The 18,744-nt window shown below is 32.6% G+C and overlaps 3 protein-coding genes across 4 annotated transcripts in view; 1 reads left to right on the forward strand and 2 right to left on the reverse strand.

Moving 5' to 3' along the window:
- Nucleotides 1-2,631: 2,631 nt before the first annotated feature.
- LOC134281194 (alpha-crystallin A chain-like) lies at nucleotides 2,632-3,695 on the reverse strand. Its single transcript, XM_062763674.1, has one exon. It carries the CDS (start codon nucleotides 3,598-3,600, stop codon nucleotides 2,872-2,874), a length of 729 nt encoding a protein of 242 aa, XP_062619658.1. The 5' UTR covers nucleotides 3,601-3,695; the 3' UTR covers nucleotides 2,632-2,871.
- Nucleotides 3,696-3,961: 266 nt separating this feature from the next.
- LOC134281195 (cilia- and flagella-associated protein 298-like) lies at nucleotides 3,962-12,497 on the forward strand. Its single transcript, XM_062763675.1, has 8 exons — nucleotides 3,962-4,094; nucleotides 4,327-4,492; nucleotides 5,023-5,190; nucleotides 9,855-9,922; nucleotides 10,399-10,557; nucleotides 10,820-10,951; nucleotides 11,474-11,569; nucleotides 11,982-12,497. The coding sequence occupies exons 2-8, from the start codon at nucleotides 4,354-4,356 to the stop codon at nucleotides 12,090-12,092; spliced, it is 873 nt and encodes a 290-aa protein (XP_062619659.1). The 5' UTR covers nucleotides 3,962-4,094; nucleotides 4,327-4,353; the 3' UTR covers nucleotides 12,093-12,497.
- A 2,105-nt stretch (nucleotides 12,498-14,602) lies between these two features.
- LOC134281196 (protein eva-1 homolog C-like) overlaps nucleotides 14,603-18,744 on the reverse strand; it is a 41,509-nt gene continuing 37,367 nt past the window's right edge. For both annotated transcript variants that reach the window (XM_062763676.1, XM_062763677.1), the window contains 2 exons: nucleotides 17,872-18,060; nucleotides 14,603-17,639 (listed from right to left, as the gene is read on the reverse strand). In XM_062763676.1, coding sequence (XP_062619660.1) covers nucleotides 17,329-17,639; nucleotides 17,872-18,060 — 500 coding nt within the window. In that variant the 3' untranslated portion in view covers nucleotides 14,603-17,328. The remainder of the gene's footprint in view (nucleotides 17,640-17,871; nucleotides 18,061-18,744) is intronic.

An 18,744-nucleotide genomic window follows, 5' to 3' on the forward strand; every position in this document is an offset into this window, starting at 1 on the left:
ACAGATTAAAGTGTAAATTTTACACTTTAAAGTGTAAAATTTACAGATTAAAGTATAAAATTTACACTTTAAAGTGTAAATTTTACAGATTAAAGTGTAAATTTTACAGATTAAAGTGTAAATTTTACAGATTAAAGTGTAAATTTTACAGATTAAAGTGTAAATTTTACAGATTAAAGTGTAAATTTTACACTTTAAAGTGTAAAATTTACAGATTAAAGTGTAAAATTTACACTTTAAAGTGTAAATTTTACAGATTAAAGTGTAAATTTTACAGATTTAAGTGTAAATTTTACAGATTAAAGTGTAAAATTTACACTTTAAAGTGTAAAATTTACACTTTAAAGTGTAAAATTTACAGATTAAAGTGTAAAATTTACAGATTAAAGTGTAAAATTTACAGATTAAAGTGTAGAAATTAAAAAAAAGTAAAGTTTGCAAATGGCACTAATACGCTTCCGTAATTCCACAACCATGCGGTTTAAATATCTCCGCCTATTTGTGGATACCTTAGATTCGAAAGTGATCCCGTTCAAGTTTCCGGAATTTAAGGCTTTTACATGTTCTGTTCAATTACATTTTCTTTAATTATAGAAATATTTATGACAAAAATTTCTTGAAATAAATATCAAAAGCATATGCTTGCACATTAATTATAGATTAATTTAGCAATATATTGTAATGTTAAGCATAAAATGGTCAGCCTTAAAAGTTCCAAATGACTTCTTAAGTGCACTCATTCTTTGTGCTTTTCTTATGAACGCCGAGAATATATTTACAGAATTTAAGGTGTATTCTTACACAGGGTAGATTCTTAAAGCAGTCTTCAACTCCTAAGTTTTGGCAGTTTAGGAATCTTTTAGTATTTATATTACTTGCACCCCACACCTCTGCATTATACAAAAGAATTGGTTTAATGGAAGAGTCAAATACATGTATACTGGTTTTAATCCCAGGGTTCAAATCAATAAAATCCTTTCTTAAGTTATAATATGCTTTTAATGCTTTTTTATAAAGCATGAAAGCTTCCAGATACACTTAGGTGGACTCCAAGATATTTGTAGCTAGGCACGCATTCCATCATATTATTTTGAAACATTAGTTTTTGTGTAATAGCTAATTCTTAAGAAGACTTTTAATGAATTTTCCTATATATTTCTATGTAAAACTTTGATCGGCCATTGTGGCCCCGCCCTACCCCCGGGGGTCATGATTTGAACAAACCTGAATCTACACTACCCGAGGATGCTTCCCTATAAGTTTCATCTTTCCTGGCACAGTGGTTCTTGAGAAGATTTTTAAACAATTTTCCTATATTTCTATGTAAAACTTTGATCGGTCATTGTGGCCCCACCCTACCTTGGGGGTCATGATTTGAACAAACTTGAATCTACACACCTGAGGATGCTTCCCTATAAGTTTCATCTTTCCTGGCAGTGGATCTTGAGGAGAAGAATTTTAAAACATACCATCAAATTTTCACTATTTCTGAATTATCTCCCCTTGAATAAGGGCGTGGCCCTTCATTTGAACAAATTTGAATCACCTATGAATACTTTGTGCCAAGTTTGGTTGAAATTGGCCCCGTGGTTCTTGAGAAGTCGAAAATGTGAAAAGTTAACAACGATGACAGACAACAGACAAAATTTTATCAGAAAAGCTCACTTGAGCTTCGGCTCAGGTGAGCTAGTAAGTGCTACATTTTTTTTTTTTTTGTAAAAAATAAACAAAAAATGAAATAAGCACTCAAAAGAACTATATGCGGTATTAACCAACATTTGCCCCCCAAAATCAAACTTTGATGGAGTAATATTTAATTAAGTCCTTAAACAGGGGAGTACATGCTGACTTCAAAGCACTGAATAATTTCATAAGTAATGACATCATATGTACGTAATGACATCACAAATATGACGTAAATTTCAGTTTTTTATGAATTTTGCAGAAAAATGTACATATTTCGTCGATATTTTAAATAAAAGTCACCGAGCGCATGTGTGTTCAGGATAAATATTTTGATATAATGTGTAGAATGATAATATCAATGAAATATGTCAATATTGTTCCTGAACACACATGCGCTCTATAAATTTTACAGCTTAAATTGTTGAAATTTTGTCCATTTTGTCCTCTTTCTGAAAAAGGATATAAAATCGGACTAGTTTGTGACGTCATAAAAACAGAAATTGTGAATACACTGCTCTGGAACTATAATATTTTCTGTTAACTTATATTTCTCGTACAATTTATTGAATTCAGCACATTTCAGGAAGTTTTCAAAATTTGACTTTTGTGGGGGCAAACATATGCAATATACCGCATATAGTTCTTTGTATCACCGTGCACAATTTTAAGGGTGCATATTTCAGCGACTTTTTAAAAATCATTTTACACAATACTAGTATTGACTGTACTTCGACCTTTTATGAAAATAAAATACACCATCCTGAAATTGGACTAGGAGCAGATTCCATTTATTCATCACCATTCTATTTTAAGTAAATCTTGAAGGGGGTCTCATATTGTCAAAATTTCAGAGTATCTGCAAACAGCCCTACAATATAATAATCTCAGATTCCACTTTTAATTTCAATTTCACATAATTCCTGTAAAACTTCGAAATACAAGACCTTTTATGTTTTTACATTTTTATTGTAACAAAAAAAAAAAGTACAAAACTGTACAGAATGGCACAAATTGGGACCAATAACATATACTAGTATGTGATGAACATTTTTAAACCATTAAACTTTCATGATTTAAACCGTTATTATGCAAAAATTGTATAATGAAATAAGTAGCTAGAAATGAAAAAAAGTCAACATTATCATGATTATCGTCCACAAACGTTGAACTGTCCATCACACGCATTCACTTTTTGTCAGCTCTGGGGGCCATAACCGCCAAATGGCCCTTGGGATCTCGGACACACTTGATATGCTTGTAGTCTACGCCCTCTGGTACGGTGAACTCACGTCTGAATGAACGGGACACTTTCATTCCGTCCTCTTCACGCTGATGGTCGGCAGCCACGGAGACGACGTTCCCCCGCCGTTTGACGGTGATGTGGTCAGGCTCAAACACGGACAGGTCTACTTTGGTCTCGAATGGCTTCTTATTGCTCTCGACCAACTGCATATCTTTTTCCTTGCCGTCTGTAATGGCTGGAACACTCTCAATTTCGACTTCCATTTCTTCCTCGTCGTCATTAGCTAGTATTGGCGCCTCGACGCAGTAAGTGTTGTCATTCATCATTTTGCAGTGAACTTTGCTCTGGTCGACCCCTTCTGGAATTTTAATGCATCTTTTTGTCTCACGTACCTCTCCGTTTTGGTCATCCCCACGGACGTGTCGTGCATGGACCCTCACGAACCCGTCCTCGACGTTTACTTTCACTTCCTCGGGACTGAAATTGTCCAAGTGGAAAGTTTGTCTCCAAGTTGACGGCACATTTCTCCTGCGGGTTGCTACCTGGCTTTGGGGTGGCATCAAAGCTAATTCATCGTTAAGCATGCTAGACAGCAAGCTACGGATAGGCGTAGCAGATGCATAGTATGGCGTAAATGGGCTGTAGTCGTAGTACACAGGTAACAGCGACATTGTTCTTCGTCTGAATTTCCTCGAACTCTTCACCTTCCTCGAGCTGAACTAGAATGCTCAATTTGCACGCCGACATGCTTATATATGGGAGTCGAGTACTTCCAGAAAAATCTGGCGAAGTCCAGTGGCTCACATGAATATTCAAAGTGGAGAATATTCGATAACTTTCTAGAATCAAGCTGATTGGTTGAAACATTTTTCGAGAATAAAGAAATATGAGTTAACCTTAAATCTTTTAATAATATAAATATATCATAATAAGAAAAACAAATAGCCCCATAGATATTTTTTTCACGACATTCTTTATCTATTTCATCCACCTGACAACCAATAAACATTCTTTGCGGGATTCAATTGTTTATCATATGTACTTCCGGTGTTAAAGCACTTGTTTCGATTTGTTTGTTTGGTTTGAGTCTGGAGAAGAACTGAAGTTGGTGTATTTGTTCCACCGGATTTTTTTTTTAGATTAGAAAGTATTTCCACGATCAATTGTAAGTGTTATGTTAAAAATTAGATCATGAAGAGATTTTAACATTGAAAAAAAATCTTACATTTGTTACCAGCATACGGCTGCATGAGCACTATATACAGTAGATCTACTGCCTGTATGAATCACCATAACAATGTATTATCAGATTAACTCAGTGTTTGAACTGATATTGTTATTGGTGTAAATATTCTTTTTGATGGTCAAAGAATTTTTTCAAAATATTTTTTTTTCAGAGTTATAGGATTTAGAAGTGACAGAAGATGGTGAAGTTACATATCAAGAAAGGGGATGAGAGCCAGTTTTTGTATGATACAACAGTAGAGCAGCCCATTGATGACCTGTTGAAAGATGTGTGTGCCATTCACAATGGACGACTCAAAGTACAGAGAATTTGTGCAGGTAATTTTTATTGTTAGCATATAACAGGAATAAAAGAAAATGCCAGGGAAGAACAATTTACATGTATATTTGTTACATTTAGTGATGGTACGATGATCGATTTTAATTGAAAATTTGTAGTAGTGTAATATACAAGGCATCCTACTAGCTTGGGCTAGTGGGTTAACCCTTTAGCTCAATTGGTAGAGCACTGGGCTGGCAAGCCAGAAGTCTCGGGCTCAATCCCCAGCAGAGGCACAAAATTGTCTCTGTTACAAATTGATTGTTTTCCCTCTTTTTGATTCTAGTTATCGATTGAAATAACCAAAATTTCATAATCGAAAGTGGCTGTCAGAGCTGGAAATAAAAAATTAATTCAGTTTGACTAAAGCTTTGTTGTTGAATAAAAATTCATGTTGCACTCTTCAGTATATAGAGCAGAACACATATAAGATAAAGGGGGGAAGGAACCCAAGAGGAAAAACAAAACGATTTGTCTGAGAGAGATTTTTTTCATGACAGAACTATGTTGCAAATAATCACTTCTGTAGAAATGGAAGAGCTGGCTAACCATGGAATTACACTCCCACCAAACATGCAGGGTCTGACAGAAGAACAGGTGGAAGAATTAAAACTGAAAGATGAGTGGGCGGAGAAGTGTGTTCCTCAAGGTGGGATCAGGGAAAACAAAGATCCCATCGGAAGACGTAATGGTCAAGGTGAGTTGTATGTTTGTGTGTTAGTGGTGGAAAACATCTAAAGGGATCATCAGAGATCCAAGGCTTACTGTGGAATCATTATTGTTTTGGGGGGGAGGGGACTAATGTTCATGTTTTTGTGGGTCACCCTCATCCATGAATTTACATTTCCACAAATGTTTATTTTTCAAACTTACTGATCCATTGAATCCACCATATAAACAAGTAACCCACATAAATACATGTACGTGTCCACAAACAAGTAAAATTTAGTGCTTGCCTACCAACCAACCCCCCCCCCCCCCCCTTCATGAATTAAAATAATTCCACAGCAATTATTTGAAATTTATATGCTTTTTTATAGACATATTCCTGTATTAACCCTTTGTGTGCGGGAACCCAATATATTGGGTCTGACGTCACAAACGCTTGCGTGCGGGAACCCAATATGTTGGGTCTGAGTCTGAAATTAGCGCTTCGTCACATAAAACGTCGTATAAAACGTATAAATGAGCTGTGAATTATTCAGAATCTATCAAAATGTATTATACAACTACAACACATTGAAAAATAGGTAATTAAGATGTGAAAATATGCTAATTGTTTGTGAAATTGTGATTTAAAGTGAAGGTGTTTGGCGTTTGTTACGATGAAAGTCAGTCCGCTATTTTTGGAAACAGGGAAAAAACGCGCATGTAATAAATATCTACTAACATGCTCATATAAAAAGGAAAATAAAGAAATAAATCCAAAAAATAGTTAAATATCAATAATTCTAATAAATTTGTGTTAGTACACTTAAAATTACTTGGAAATTTTCGATATTTTAGCAGAAAAACTCTGGTTAACTTGACTTGACCTTAACCTTGCGAAGTTCTTCCTGTTAAAACGAAAGTAGGATGCACATGCTACTGAACTTCAGTCTGAAGCATATCAAGAGCTTATATGGTCGGCAAAGTTTTATATTTTGGACATACGGTAGTTATTATTTGTTTATTTGGTGTTTTGTAAGTAGACATACATTACATCGTCTAAATGAAAACAATAATGCGCGAGATTGAATCTGGCAAGTCACAGACGTTTTTCTGTGCACGTTGTTTACATACGTTAATCAAGCTTTGCTTTGAAATAAAGGTTAACAAAAAATAATTTGAAGCATCTTGTTAATTAAAAGCATTTGTTTTTTTTTTAACAATAAATAAACAAATAAATAAGTAAACAATTTTTTTTTTAATCTAAAGACCCATTTCAAAAATGTTGAAAGATAAAAAAAGTTCCATCTAATAAAAGTAATAAATGTGGAGGACCTTGAACATTGTAGAAAATTTTCCAATGAGTTATTACATTAATAAGTGAGTGAAAAAGAGATATATAGAGAATATATATCCATCAACATATTTTTGTGATCAAGCAAAATTAATTCATGATACACGTATTCGAAATGTACACAATATGAATTTTATAATTGACAATCATTGAGTCAATTAAGTGGCCCTAATTACACCTAAAAATTCTGGTTTAAAGCTGCTTGATGTTCCATCTATTTGGGAAAACTTTCAAATATTTTTTTTATAACAGTATATGATAAATTGTAAAATTTTTATCACAATTAAAAATTAAAAATAAACTTGATTTTTTCTATATAGTGTCTTCAAATGTAAGCTAGTTATCAGAAAAGATGCATTGATGCATTTGATCATGTGCATATACATGAAAATGGAAAAAAGTGATGAAAAAATTTTGAAGTGCTGATTTTCCCTGAAATTACTGTCATTTGTGTAAACTGTGGTATTTGTTTTATTTCAGTAAGTAATAAAATACCATTTTTATTTCCTTGATGAGGATTATATAGACTCTAAATAATTTCAAAACGAAAATATGTTCCGGGATGTTTGGTATCTTAGAGTTAGATTTCTTCAAGGCCTTTACATACTCTAGTTTGCATGGAACCTAATTAGTAAGTGAAAATAATTGGTACTACATGTATCAGAATTTTTTAAAACCAAGTTTAAGAACATGTATCAGGGAGAAATTTTCTTTTTCTTTAAAATAGACTTTTGCCAGGATAAAGCATGTGGATTAAATTGCACATTTCTTCCACTTCTTATTTTTATTTTATTAAAAACCAAAAAACAGTGACACTGCCCCAACCTATACATGCACACACAAAATTATAAAATTCACTGGTTAAAGAAAAGGTATCTCTACAGTTTAAAATTTAGATGAATTGTCATTTTTGTTGGCATAAGAAGGAGATCATGCAGAGTCTTTAGAATGAGTAATTTGTAAATTGTATGGACTTGTATGTACATCTGTTAAATAAATTACAATAAAGACTGGGTAATACAGCAAAACTTGTTTAGTACGAACACGAATATTGCGAATTTAAGGATATAGCGAAGTCAATTTGGACACCAAGCTAAATAAATTTAATTGATTTCTTATACAGTTTTAACTAATTACAGATATAGTGAAGTAATTTCATAGGTCCCAGTGACTTCGTTATAACTGAGTTTTACTGTAGGAATTGTACTTCTCAAACTCAAAAGTACACACTGTACAAGTTTTCACCTATTAATATGTAATATGACCTCTAGTTTAAAAACTTATAAGGCCCAAGAAGCTTCTACATTCCATCCCTTCTAGATATGTAACAGTAAATGAATACAGAAAAAAGGCTAAGATTTGCTGTGAGAATTTTTTTTTAATGATGGTCAAAATTACATTTTGGTCTCCAAAGATATGTTTATTTTTAAATATGAAAATATGAATAGTTACTAAGAATACAAAGAAATCCCATAGTGGAAATAAAATATAAATTTCATTACTGTATACAGGGTTATTTTCACCCCGTGTTATTTTCGCCCTTTTGAAATTGTGAACAATTTTGCCCTGTTTTAAATTCACCCAGTCATAGTTCTGTTTAGGAAATTATGAGGTGTAATTTGAATTCGCCCAATCAAGGAGAGGGTGAAAGGGGCAAAAATAAAACAGGGGCGAAAATTTCCCTCTATACAGTATTAGGAATAATATTTTTTGTTGAAGTAAAAATTCAGGCACATTTAAAACTTGTGTAATAGGAAAGGAGAAAATGTATGGTAACTATGGTTCGACCAGGAATTGAACTCAGGAACCCTGCAGCAGGCTGCTTCACTAGTCAGGTGCTCTACCGAATGAGCTACCCAGGTTGATACCCATAGCACAACCATTACATATCCCTCCTTAAAGTTATCTTTATCCTTGCAGACACAACCCAAATTCTTATTAGCCCCTGAGAGGACTTTCACTTGCAAATCCAGAGGGGGCAATAGCATCAAATATGTAACAAGGAAGGAGAAAATGCACGGCTGGACCATGAATCTAAGAAGGGGCCCCTGCATCACCGGTCAGATGTTCTACTGACTGAGCTTACTTGGCCTATATCCATGACCCATACCACTAGACTTGCATAAACTTAAAAGTATTTCATAATATATTGATTGATATTATGGTACATATCTGTCAACCATCATTAACTAAATTCAATTGAAAAAAATCAAAACTGTTATTCACCGGTGACCACATTGGATGAAGTCATTTTTGAAAACATTATAAATGACTGTTAAAGGTGCTTAAATTTCTAAAATTTAAAGTACTAGTTTTCCTGCTGCAATTATTGTTGCCACCCAGGAATAAAACTTCTAAAATAAATGCCACATTTCTTACAGAGAGAGAAGTACTGTGGGAGGAAAGTTGATGAATATGTAAACTTTACAAATAACACGGAGAAATGCATTTTCTTCAATAAAAGCAAAGTAAAAAAAAAAGATTTGAGAATTACTAGAGTATATTTAGGGCTGTTAGATACCAGTCATTAGAAAATAAGACCTCTATAACTTAGTGTAAATGTTATTTTATTTTTTTTTTTAAATTTATTTAACATATTGACTGCTTTAATTTGAAAATGAATACTAGTTACAGCAATTAGTTCATTGTTGTGCCAATTTGCTCCAAGATTTCCAACCTCGAAAACTGCATATTCTTTGAGGATCATACTTTCTTATATGATTGCCGATATTTCTTAAAATAATCACTGGTTTTATATTTACAGGCTAATTGAATCTTCAATTTATACTCTTTTTAGTTAAAATATGAAAAAAAATCCATTAACTTGAATCAGAATTCACTTTAACCTACATGAATTTATCCCTTACTCAGATAAGTATACAATATGACTTTTCACAACATAACGGTATATATAACATTGACTTTATAATTGAGTTATTGTTTAAATTAATTTTTTTTTTGCATAATATTAAACTAAAATTGAATTTTTAAAGCAATTGATTGATTTTTTTCATCAAAGTGCAATATTTTCTCTGAAAAATATAGTTAAAATGCTAAAAAGTCATTTTAAAATAATTTTTTTAAAATTTTGGTTTCCATGGCAACATAAAATATAAGATTAAAAAAAAAAAATAGTTTAGATTAAAAAACACAACATTTGCTTTATATTTGCCAAATTTCAAGCAAATTGGTTGTCAACAATTTTAGATATTTGCATTTTAGTACACCATTGTGATAATTTTGTTGATATTACAAAACAACTCAGTCCTGAGGTTACAGCGCACGTAAAACAAGTCAGCACACAAAGGGTTAATATTAAATTAGATATAATTTTAAAATATATTTTATTGCATTTGTAGCTCCAAATGAGAAAATGGCAGAGATGATGAAGAAAACAGCAAAAGAAGCTAAAGATATGGTGTCAAAGGTGGGTGTAAAACATTTAACAGATCTAGTTCTTGGATTTATACAATGTATTATGAATTTAAGTTGATAACCTAGGGTCATCCCAGACATAATGTTGTCATGCATTATGTTTGGTAAATTTTCCTTTGGTGTATTGCAAATTCAAGTTTGCATGTGCCGAAATTAAATAACATATGAATTTTCTTTTGTACTTTAATTTATTGTGAGTCAAAATGCAAGCCCAGATTTCTACAGGTCTAAGAATTGAAATAGCAGGGGAAATCAAAAAAATAAAAGGGGGTTTGGAGGTCCTCATTATAGGTCCTTAGGGACAACTGTGCAAGCTATTTCTTACTTTAGAACATTAATGAAAAGTCACTTGTTATGAATTTTATTTTATAGTCTGCTATAAAGTCTTTTAAAGGTCTTCTTTTTAATAACTAAAAAATTATTAATTGATTAGTGTGTATATTTTTACTTGGAATTTTTCCTTTGTAGAAAAAAGTAGAAGCCAATGTTTTTGTAACACAAGCCACAGTGAAGGAGGCACTGGACATTCTACGAGGCGCCGTTATGATCGTTTATCCCATGGACCTACCCCCACACGAAAATGTGAGGCTGGAACTAGAAAACAATGAAGATCTGACTGGTACTCAGGTAGGTTAACACTGAGATTGGATCAGTAATGTTAAACATTGATATGGTCAAAGCCAGGAAAAGTGTTGTACTGAGCCTTTCCTAAATAAGAAATTCCAGTCACAGTCTCAATACATCTCATATCAACTCCTGTTAAATTTGAGTGCAGAAGTTTGTAAATTACTCTTTGAGAAAGCAGCTAATTTTGTAGTATGTTTACATATTACATCCCATGTTACAATGTTATAGCTATAACTTTATTGTTCCTCACAACTTTTTGTAGGCTTCCAATGAAGTTTTAGAGGAAGAAAATACCTCAGTATGGTTTTCAGGAAAAGAAATGTTAAGAGGGAAACAATTGAAAGATTTCATTGGTAAAAATGAGAAGACGAAAATTGTTGCCAAAATTCAAAAGGTATGTGTATAGAAAACTTCTTAAAAAATAAAAAAGCTTAAAATGAAAAGCCAGGGTAGGATGATTTTTTCTTTGTTATAAGCATTATAATTCATAAGGTTTGAATTATATTAAAAATCACAGGAAATGATAATCTGTTTCCTATAGGCATGTTTTGCTGTATTTCTCTGTGATCTTTGTAGAGAGGACTAGGGGCACCAGGGAGGGAACTCTTCATTAAGACACATTCACTATAAGCATGCTTTACTTTGTGATCTTTGTAGAGAGGTTTAGGGGCACCAGGGAGGGAACTGCTCATTAAGACACATTCACTATAAGCATGTTTTACTGTATTTCTCTGTGATCTTTGTAGAGAGGTCTTTTGGCACCAGGGAGGGAACTGCTCATTAAGACATATTCACTATAAGCATGTTTTACTGTGTTTTCTTGTGATCTTTATAGAGAGGTCTTGGGGCACCAGGGAGGGAACTGCTCATTAAGACATATTCATTATAAGCATGTTTTACTTTGTGATCTTTGAAGAGAGGTTTAGGGGCACCAGGGAGGGAACCAGTTGTGACAGAAGATGAACAGAAGAAGATGATGGCTTATTACTATAAGAAGCAGGAAGAGTTCAAGGTAAATAAGAAATTATTTATTGAGATTTTTTTAGCTCACCTTTGACAAAAGCCAATTTTGTACATTCTCTTCAGAACCACTGCACCAATTTTAACCAAACTTTAAAATCTTTTCTCAAGAACAGCAAAGCCATGATTAATAATTTAAATACGTAAGCATCCATTGACAATGTAAATTCAAAATTGTTCAAATCACGACCCTGAGGGGTATGGAGTATGACTACATAGGAATATGTGTATAGAAAAAATCTTTCTAAAAAATAGAAAAGTCCTGATTGGTTATATTTAAAAGGAAGCATCCTTAGGTAGAGCAGATTCAAGTTTGTTCCAATTATGCATTTATATTTGTTTGGAATGTCATAAAATCAGTATGCTTATAAAGACAGAACATCATTTATAATTTTTTTTTTCAGAAACTGGAGGCGGAGTCTGAGGATGCTTACCTAGATTCCCCGTGGGCAGACTCCAATCAGCTGAAGCGTCAATTTCACGGAATGAACAACATCAAGTGGGGGCCGCGGTAACCCCAGACTTATACATAGAGACAGCTTAATATTACAATCCTGATATTAATAACAAAGTGTCCGTCCCAGCATTCAATGAACATTTTCAGACAGATCCATTGAGTGAAGACACAGAGTGTTCGTTATTCTATTTGACTTCATTGGAATCATACAAAGAAATATTCACTATTCGAACAGATGCTTAATAACTTATGTACGTAAAAATGGTCTCACTCTTGTAGGACCGAGAACTAAAAGTTTGGAAAATATCATCATATGACTATGCATTTTTAGAATTCATTTTTTATTTAGTTTTCTTTATCATTAAGAGATATTTTGTACTTTTTCTGTTTCACTGATATTTACAGACAAACAATAATGTGTAATGCATAAAAAATGAAATATGAATTAAATATTTTTAATGCTTATGACAGCTTTTTGTCCCCCGCTTGAAAAGTGGGGGATATTAATTTGGGTTTGTCCGTCCGTCCGTCCGTCCGTCCGTCCGTCTGTCCGTCCGTCCGTCCGTCCTTCTTTCTGTCTGTCTGTAATTATATCTCGAGAACCCTTTGAGCTTTTGCAATGAAATTTAGCATAGCAACTCCCTATGGACTAAAGAAGACCCCTATTGATTTTGAGGTCAAAAGGTCAAAGGTCAAGGTCATAAATAAGCAAATTCTCTCTGTTAAAACACTTTCGTTTCCACACGATATCTCTAGAACCATTTGAGCTATTGCTATGAAATTTTATATAACAACTCCCTGTGGCCTAATAAAGACCCCTATTGATTTTGAGGTCAAAAGGTCAAAGTTCAAGGTCGTAAATTTATACATTCTGTCTGTATGTATCCGGGCGATATTTCAAGAAGATTTTGAGCTTATGCAATGTAATTTATATCAAAAAACGTCTCTCGCCCCTCTCAAAGTGCCCCGCCCCGTTTGTTTTATTGTATTTATAGTATTAATTACATGTCGCTATTTTTAGCGCAGGGGCATGAGGAGAGTTATTGCGTATAAAACATCGGCGGACTTTATGTTCTTATTTTTATTAGAACTGTTTAATAAAGGCTAAATAAATCAAACACCATGGATTGTGTTGAGAATACCGAACATGAAAACATGAATATATACATGTATGTGACTTCACTTCCGCATATACTTCACACCAGATAAAGCGATTCCGTGGTCCAGTGGTTATGTCTCTCGCTTCAGATGTGAGAGGTCCCGGGATCGAATCTGGGAAGAACCCCCCCCTTTTTTTTTTTTTATTTTTTTTTCAAAAACTAAATGATAGTATTCAGCATGAAATGAAAAATTTATGAGGTTATAAAATCATCATTACAGTGTTATAAAAATTCCATATAAAAAAATCTTCTATGCACATAATGAAGAAGAAGCATCTTTATATGCATATTGACATACATGTATTTTATTTGCTTCAGTATACATGCAAATTCAGTATGACACGAATTCTCTGAATTAGCTTGTTTTATACTGAGCTAAAAATCAACATTAACAATATCATCACTTGCATCTTTACAGGAAAAAAAGATGAAATTGTGCAATTTTAAAAAATTGATACCATTTATGAAGGCATTATTATGGGAAATACCTACTATATATGTACTCAAAAAAGTGGGTTATATATTTTAATGGCTTTGGTATGGAAAAAGAAGCACTAGTTCATGAATATTTCCATTTCTAATTTTTTTCTCTGTGACATCTCTTTGAAAGTTAGGGGTAGTTTATTTCTTGATAATTCTGCCGGAATGTAAATTAGGCAGGTCGATAGGTCGGGAGCTAAGGAGGCCTAATACGTATGCAATTCTCGTGCGCATCTGTCTCTGTGTCTGATGCTAAGGAGGCCAAATATGCATGTAAATCTTGTGCGGCTGCCTTTGTGTTTGACGTTGGTTGGCGAGGACTATTGAAATTGGCATGGAAGTCATCATGTGATTTAAATCTATTTGTCTACATTTTTAAAGTCTAAATCTACAATTTTATTTCACAATGAAATGGAAATATAAGGAATCAGTGTCTAGTTAGGAGGGTATGTCAGGGACATCAACAATAGTGGGAAACGTGGGATAATTTAAGCATAACGGGCTTCGCCCGTTATGCAAATTATCCCATGTTTCCCACTATTGTTGATGCCCTGACATACCCTCCTAACTAGACACTGATTCCTTAAATATTGTAATACAATATATATATAAATTTATGAATAATTATGCCATTACAACTCAATACCCAGAGATTGCGTTAAATTTTGAATATGCCAATTTATACATGTACATGTACAGTATTAATATAACTTAGCTGTTTTGATTGACATTCTATATAAAAAAAAAATGGGTGATTTTGAAACATTTATCAGGTTACACAGAAGAAAGCTAACATAGATGAAAGGTAGACAACTCTCCCTTGTTTACATTTCCAAGTTTCCAGAAGGTGGTGGAGATAATTTAGAGCTTTAATCAAAAGGAGATCAAACTTCTCATACGCTTTTACAGTTAAATAAAAACAAAACACTAAAATTAATATATATTTTTATTGGTCAGTTTTACAATACAGAAGTACACATTTTGTCTACTATCTGACATACTCCTTTACTCTCTCACACAATAATTTACAATGACCTCAATTCTTCCATTCCTTGCCAAGACAAAAATTGGCTAATAATCCACATTTTTACAGAGTAACCAATTTTAACCAATTGTTAAAAATTTTTAAATTCAAGACACCAAGCTTAGTTTTAACAGTAAATTTTAATTAACAATAATATTAAAATCACCATATTTTTTGAAAACATCCCTTGAAAATTACACCTATTAACCCTGAAAGGTTGTATTTGAATATCAGGATGACAAGTTGCCATGGTCTGAATTTATTCTGTACAGCAGGGGCTGAGTTTGATAAATATTTGAGAACTTGTAGTGATATTAGAGCACAAAACATTGAAAAATGTTACTTTAAATTGCCATTTCTCTGAAATGAACTGTTCCTTGTATGTGTCTAGGACTAGCTGTTGTAAATTTTAAACAGTTTTGGGAGAACTTTCAATTTTATTTTCAATTCAAATGCTGTAAATATTGTGGAAATTTAACATGTGACCATGTAAGTTATAAAGGAAGCATTAATGATTTAAACCATATCTTATTGTTATTCCTATTAATCACAGTAAAAAAAAGGAATGCATTTATTCATTAATAAAATATTAGCCAGAAAGATTGCAAAATTTTTAACTCGAATAAAAATAACCTGTAAAATTCAAATTGGACACTGCAAGTGCTAAAAGTTGTTTTTTAAAATGTGATAATGTGCTTAAAGTTGCTGCCAAGAAAACTAGGTCATGTGACATACAAGGTGTGATAGTCATGTGACATACATGTGATTATCATAAAAATGAATGACATGATACCCGTGGATCCGTAGAACACAGAAAGTTGTAGTTAAACGAAAGGAAGATACAAAATGATTAAGTTAAAGCTTCATTACTTGAGTAGATATGGTTTGCCATTTAGTGTTGCCATTGAAGGGAATTAATCTAGCATATGTAGGTCAAGGTTGTTATACTTGGGAGCCCAATGCATCAATATTTGCACTTATCACACAAAGAAAGTAAGGATGGAATTAAATAAATTACAATCCAAATCATTTTCTGAAGCTCAGTTTAGCATAACATTTGAATTGAAATCCTACAGATTATTATTATTTTATGAAAAATATAATTAAAAAAATATTAATAATTTGAAATAAATGCATGTAGACATGGGATGTTGAAGTTTAACCTTGAGTGTTGATTGAAATGTAAATAAATGCCATGAATTATGAAAAGCTGTGTGTGACAGTCTGAGTGAATGAAAATCTACCCAAACATCCAGCACTAAGTATGTGTTTCCCATTCAACAGTATTGTATTTATACTGTAATGATGATATTGGTGATTTAAATGAAATTGGATTAAAAATACAAAAATGCAGAATATTTGGCAATAAAAGTATGATTAAAAATGCTCTGAATATAAAACAAAATATATGTACTAAACTTATTAAAAATGTGATTACAAAACAGAAAAAAGAATGGTTATTGCAACTGGCAGGTTATAAATTATATATAATATACAATGTATGTACACAGTACATAGCTAATCTGACCATGTATTTACAGAAATTAAAGCTCACCCCTTAATCTTCATAATGACTAGAAATCAATCAAGATCTACGTCAAATTCATTTCTTGCACAACAGAGAACTTCTAATGGTACAAAGAAATTTAGATAAAGTCTTTGCAGTAATCTTATCATATTTATTGTGTAGTTAACTGGTCACTTCAGTATCACAGCATATTATTCAGATCTGAAAGGAGATTCATTTGTGTCATGAAGACATATTCTTTTTTTCATGAAATAATCAAACTAGAGCTTCTATGTCATTTAGAATCTTTGTGTCAATAAAATTATGGTTTTGTTTAGCTACACAAATATTTATTCCAAAATATTTTTTCTTTCAAATTAAAAAAAAAGGGTTTTCCAAGCGAAAATTTTGCCCTAGCTGTCATTAATTTGTAAAAATCTCACTTCTTGCCCTATATGAGTGTGGGAAAGGTGTGGAAAAGAAAGTGTTTGCCCTAGTCTTATATCAAAAAGTAACCAGATGAAATCTATTTGTAAAATGAATTAAAAAAAAAATAAAGATGTGTGATATGCATGACTTACATAACAATTAAGTCTAAAAATATATGATTGTATATCTCACCTATAATTCATATGCATTTATTATAACATCATTTGGTGTTTAAATTAGCACTAATAATAAATCTTGAAATTTAACATTTTTTCAAACTCTCCTTTTTTTATGATTTAATCATGTCATATTATCTAATTAAAAAGGACCAAAATAAATTTGTAACTTAACTGATGTACATGACTGTATTTTCTGTTTAAAACCACGTGTTTTATATATGACAAGTTGTTACATTTTATCCATGCTCCAAGTTATAGTAACAGTGGAGTCTCTTTAATTGGGACACTCTAAATCTGGACATTTTGCTCTGGAACACAAGCATCCAGACAAATGGAGCCAGACTGTATCTCAAGATCAACAAGGAATCAGTTAATACAAAAAAAATATCAACAGAGTAAAAAATTCAGCAGCTAAATCATACAAATTAAAACAACATATAGCACCTTGTAATAGTAACAACTTTTAAAAATTGAATTCTAAAAAAAAAAGAAACCTATTGCGTATCAAAACATTGTCATCCATAATAATGATTTAACGTTCTGTCTCCGTTGTCAATTAAACTCGCTCGAGCTATTGTCCTCCTTGGCTCGAATCTCACCACTTCAATTCTGTCCATCGAGTCGTGTCTCGGAAGCATGGGAGTCTCTACATTGCTCTCCAGAGGCGGGGGTTGCGTGCTACTGTGAGCTGGGTCCGTCACGTCGAGAGTAGCCCGCCTCTTTTGTTTATTTATTATCACAAGATTAATCACTATCACGAGTAAGAATATAATGATTCCAACACAGAGCCCTAATATCAGGTACAGCAAGGCTTTCTCTCTGTTTTCTGAAAAAAACAGCAAATTGCAATTCAAATACACATAAAAGTATACTCTTGATTTGAGCTTGGCTTTTATAATACTTAAAGAAATAAATACAACAACTTGTAATTATCTTTCATCAAGTATCTTTTATACTGCTTTTGAAAACCATGAAAAACATTTTTACTGTTTGAATTTTGAATTAAAAAAAAATGCATAATATAAAATATATTTTTTTAGCAATTGCCGAAAGCTTACTTTCAAAGAAGTTAAATGTGTTCAGCCAATCAACAACCAGGCCTGTTGCTGAGCCCTTCCTGCTGGTAGATGGCGCCACAGGTTCTGGTGGTGCCAGAGTATAGTTTACACAGTGTGTGGTGTCGTTTCCTTCCATCTTGGAGTCTTGATTCCCATTACTGTTATCAGTATCCTTATTTCTCTCTTGATCTAGAGACAGTAAAAATAAAACACAAAATAATTGGAAACAGTAAAATGTATGGCATATGACAGATCAATTCAATCAAACATTAATACTCTCTCTGTTAAATCAGTCCATGCTATCATAAATACTTAATTCATTTCAGATATGAACTGATATTAAGGAAGTACAAACTTTTTAAACTTGCACACAAGGAAGTTGATAAAATTCCTATCAAAATTCAGACAGCACAAGGTGTACCTGTACACAATCAAAATCCAGACAGCATTAGGTGTGTACATGTACACAATATGCGTCTTGGTTGTCACACCTGCTGCCCTTAAGTATTGACAGAATATGTAGTATATCAGGTAGTACAATATCTGATATACAGATTTCTCTTGTGATAAAGCTGGATCAATAAATGTAATGTTAAATGTATTATCTTTTACATAGTATCTAAGTTATCTCCTTGATTTAATTACATACATCTTAAATGTTGCACATCAGCTTTTATTAAAATTTTAAATAATTAATCATACATTTGGGAAAGTATGGGCAATGCTCTTTCAGTCTCAAAGTAAGTGCAGCAGTGAGCCTGAGGAAAAAAAGTTTTTTAAGGTAAAAAGTCCATTGGTCAAACTGTTAGATATTGATAATGCTGCAGACACTGTAACAATAAACTATTATGGTGGGTCAGAAATGTGGTCTCA

Source organism: Saccostrea cucullata, unplaced genomic scaffold, assembly GCF_032062105.1.
Source record: "Saccostrea cucullata isolate Sc308-1 unplaced genomic scaffold, CSIRO_AGI_Scuc_v1 ctg395, whole genome shotgun sequence".
Classification (NCBI taxonomy): domain Eukaryota; kingdom Metazoa; phylum Mollusca; class Bivalvia; order Ostreida; family Ostreidae; genus Saccostrea; species Saccostrea cuccullata.

What these genes read in the sequence shown, in the direction of transcription:
- LOC134281195 (XM_062763675.1), top strand. Translation starts at nt 4,354, where the DNA reads ATGGTGAAGTTACATATCAAGAAAGGGGATGAGAGCCAGTTTTTGTAT. An exon ending in CTAAAGATATGGTGTCAAAG is followed by an intron (nt 9,923 to 10,398) that starts GTGGGTGTAAAA and finishes TTTCCTTTGTAG; the next exon opens with AAAAAAGTAGAAGCCAATGT. An exon ending in AGAAGCAGGAAGAGTTCAAG is followed by an intron (nt 11,570 to 11,981) that starts GTAAATAAGAAA and finishes TTTTTTTTTCAG; the next exon opens with AAACTGGAGGCGGAGTCTGA.
- LOC134281194 (XM_062763674.1), bottom strand. Translation starts at nt 3,600, where the DNA reads ATGTCGCTGTTACCTGTGTACTACGACTACAGCCCATTTACGCCATAC.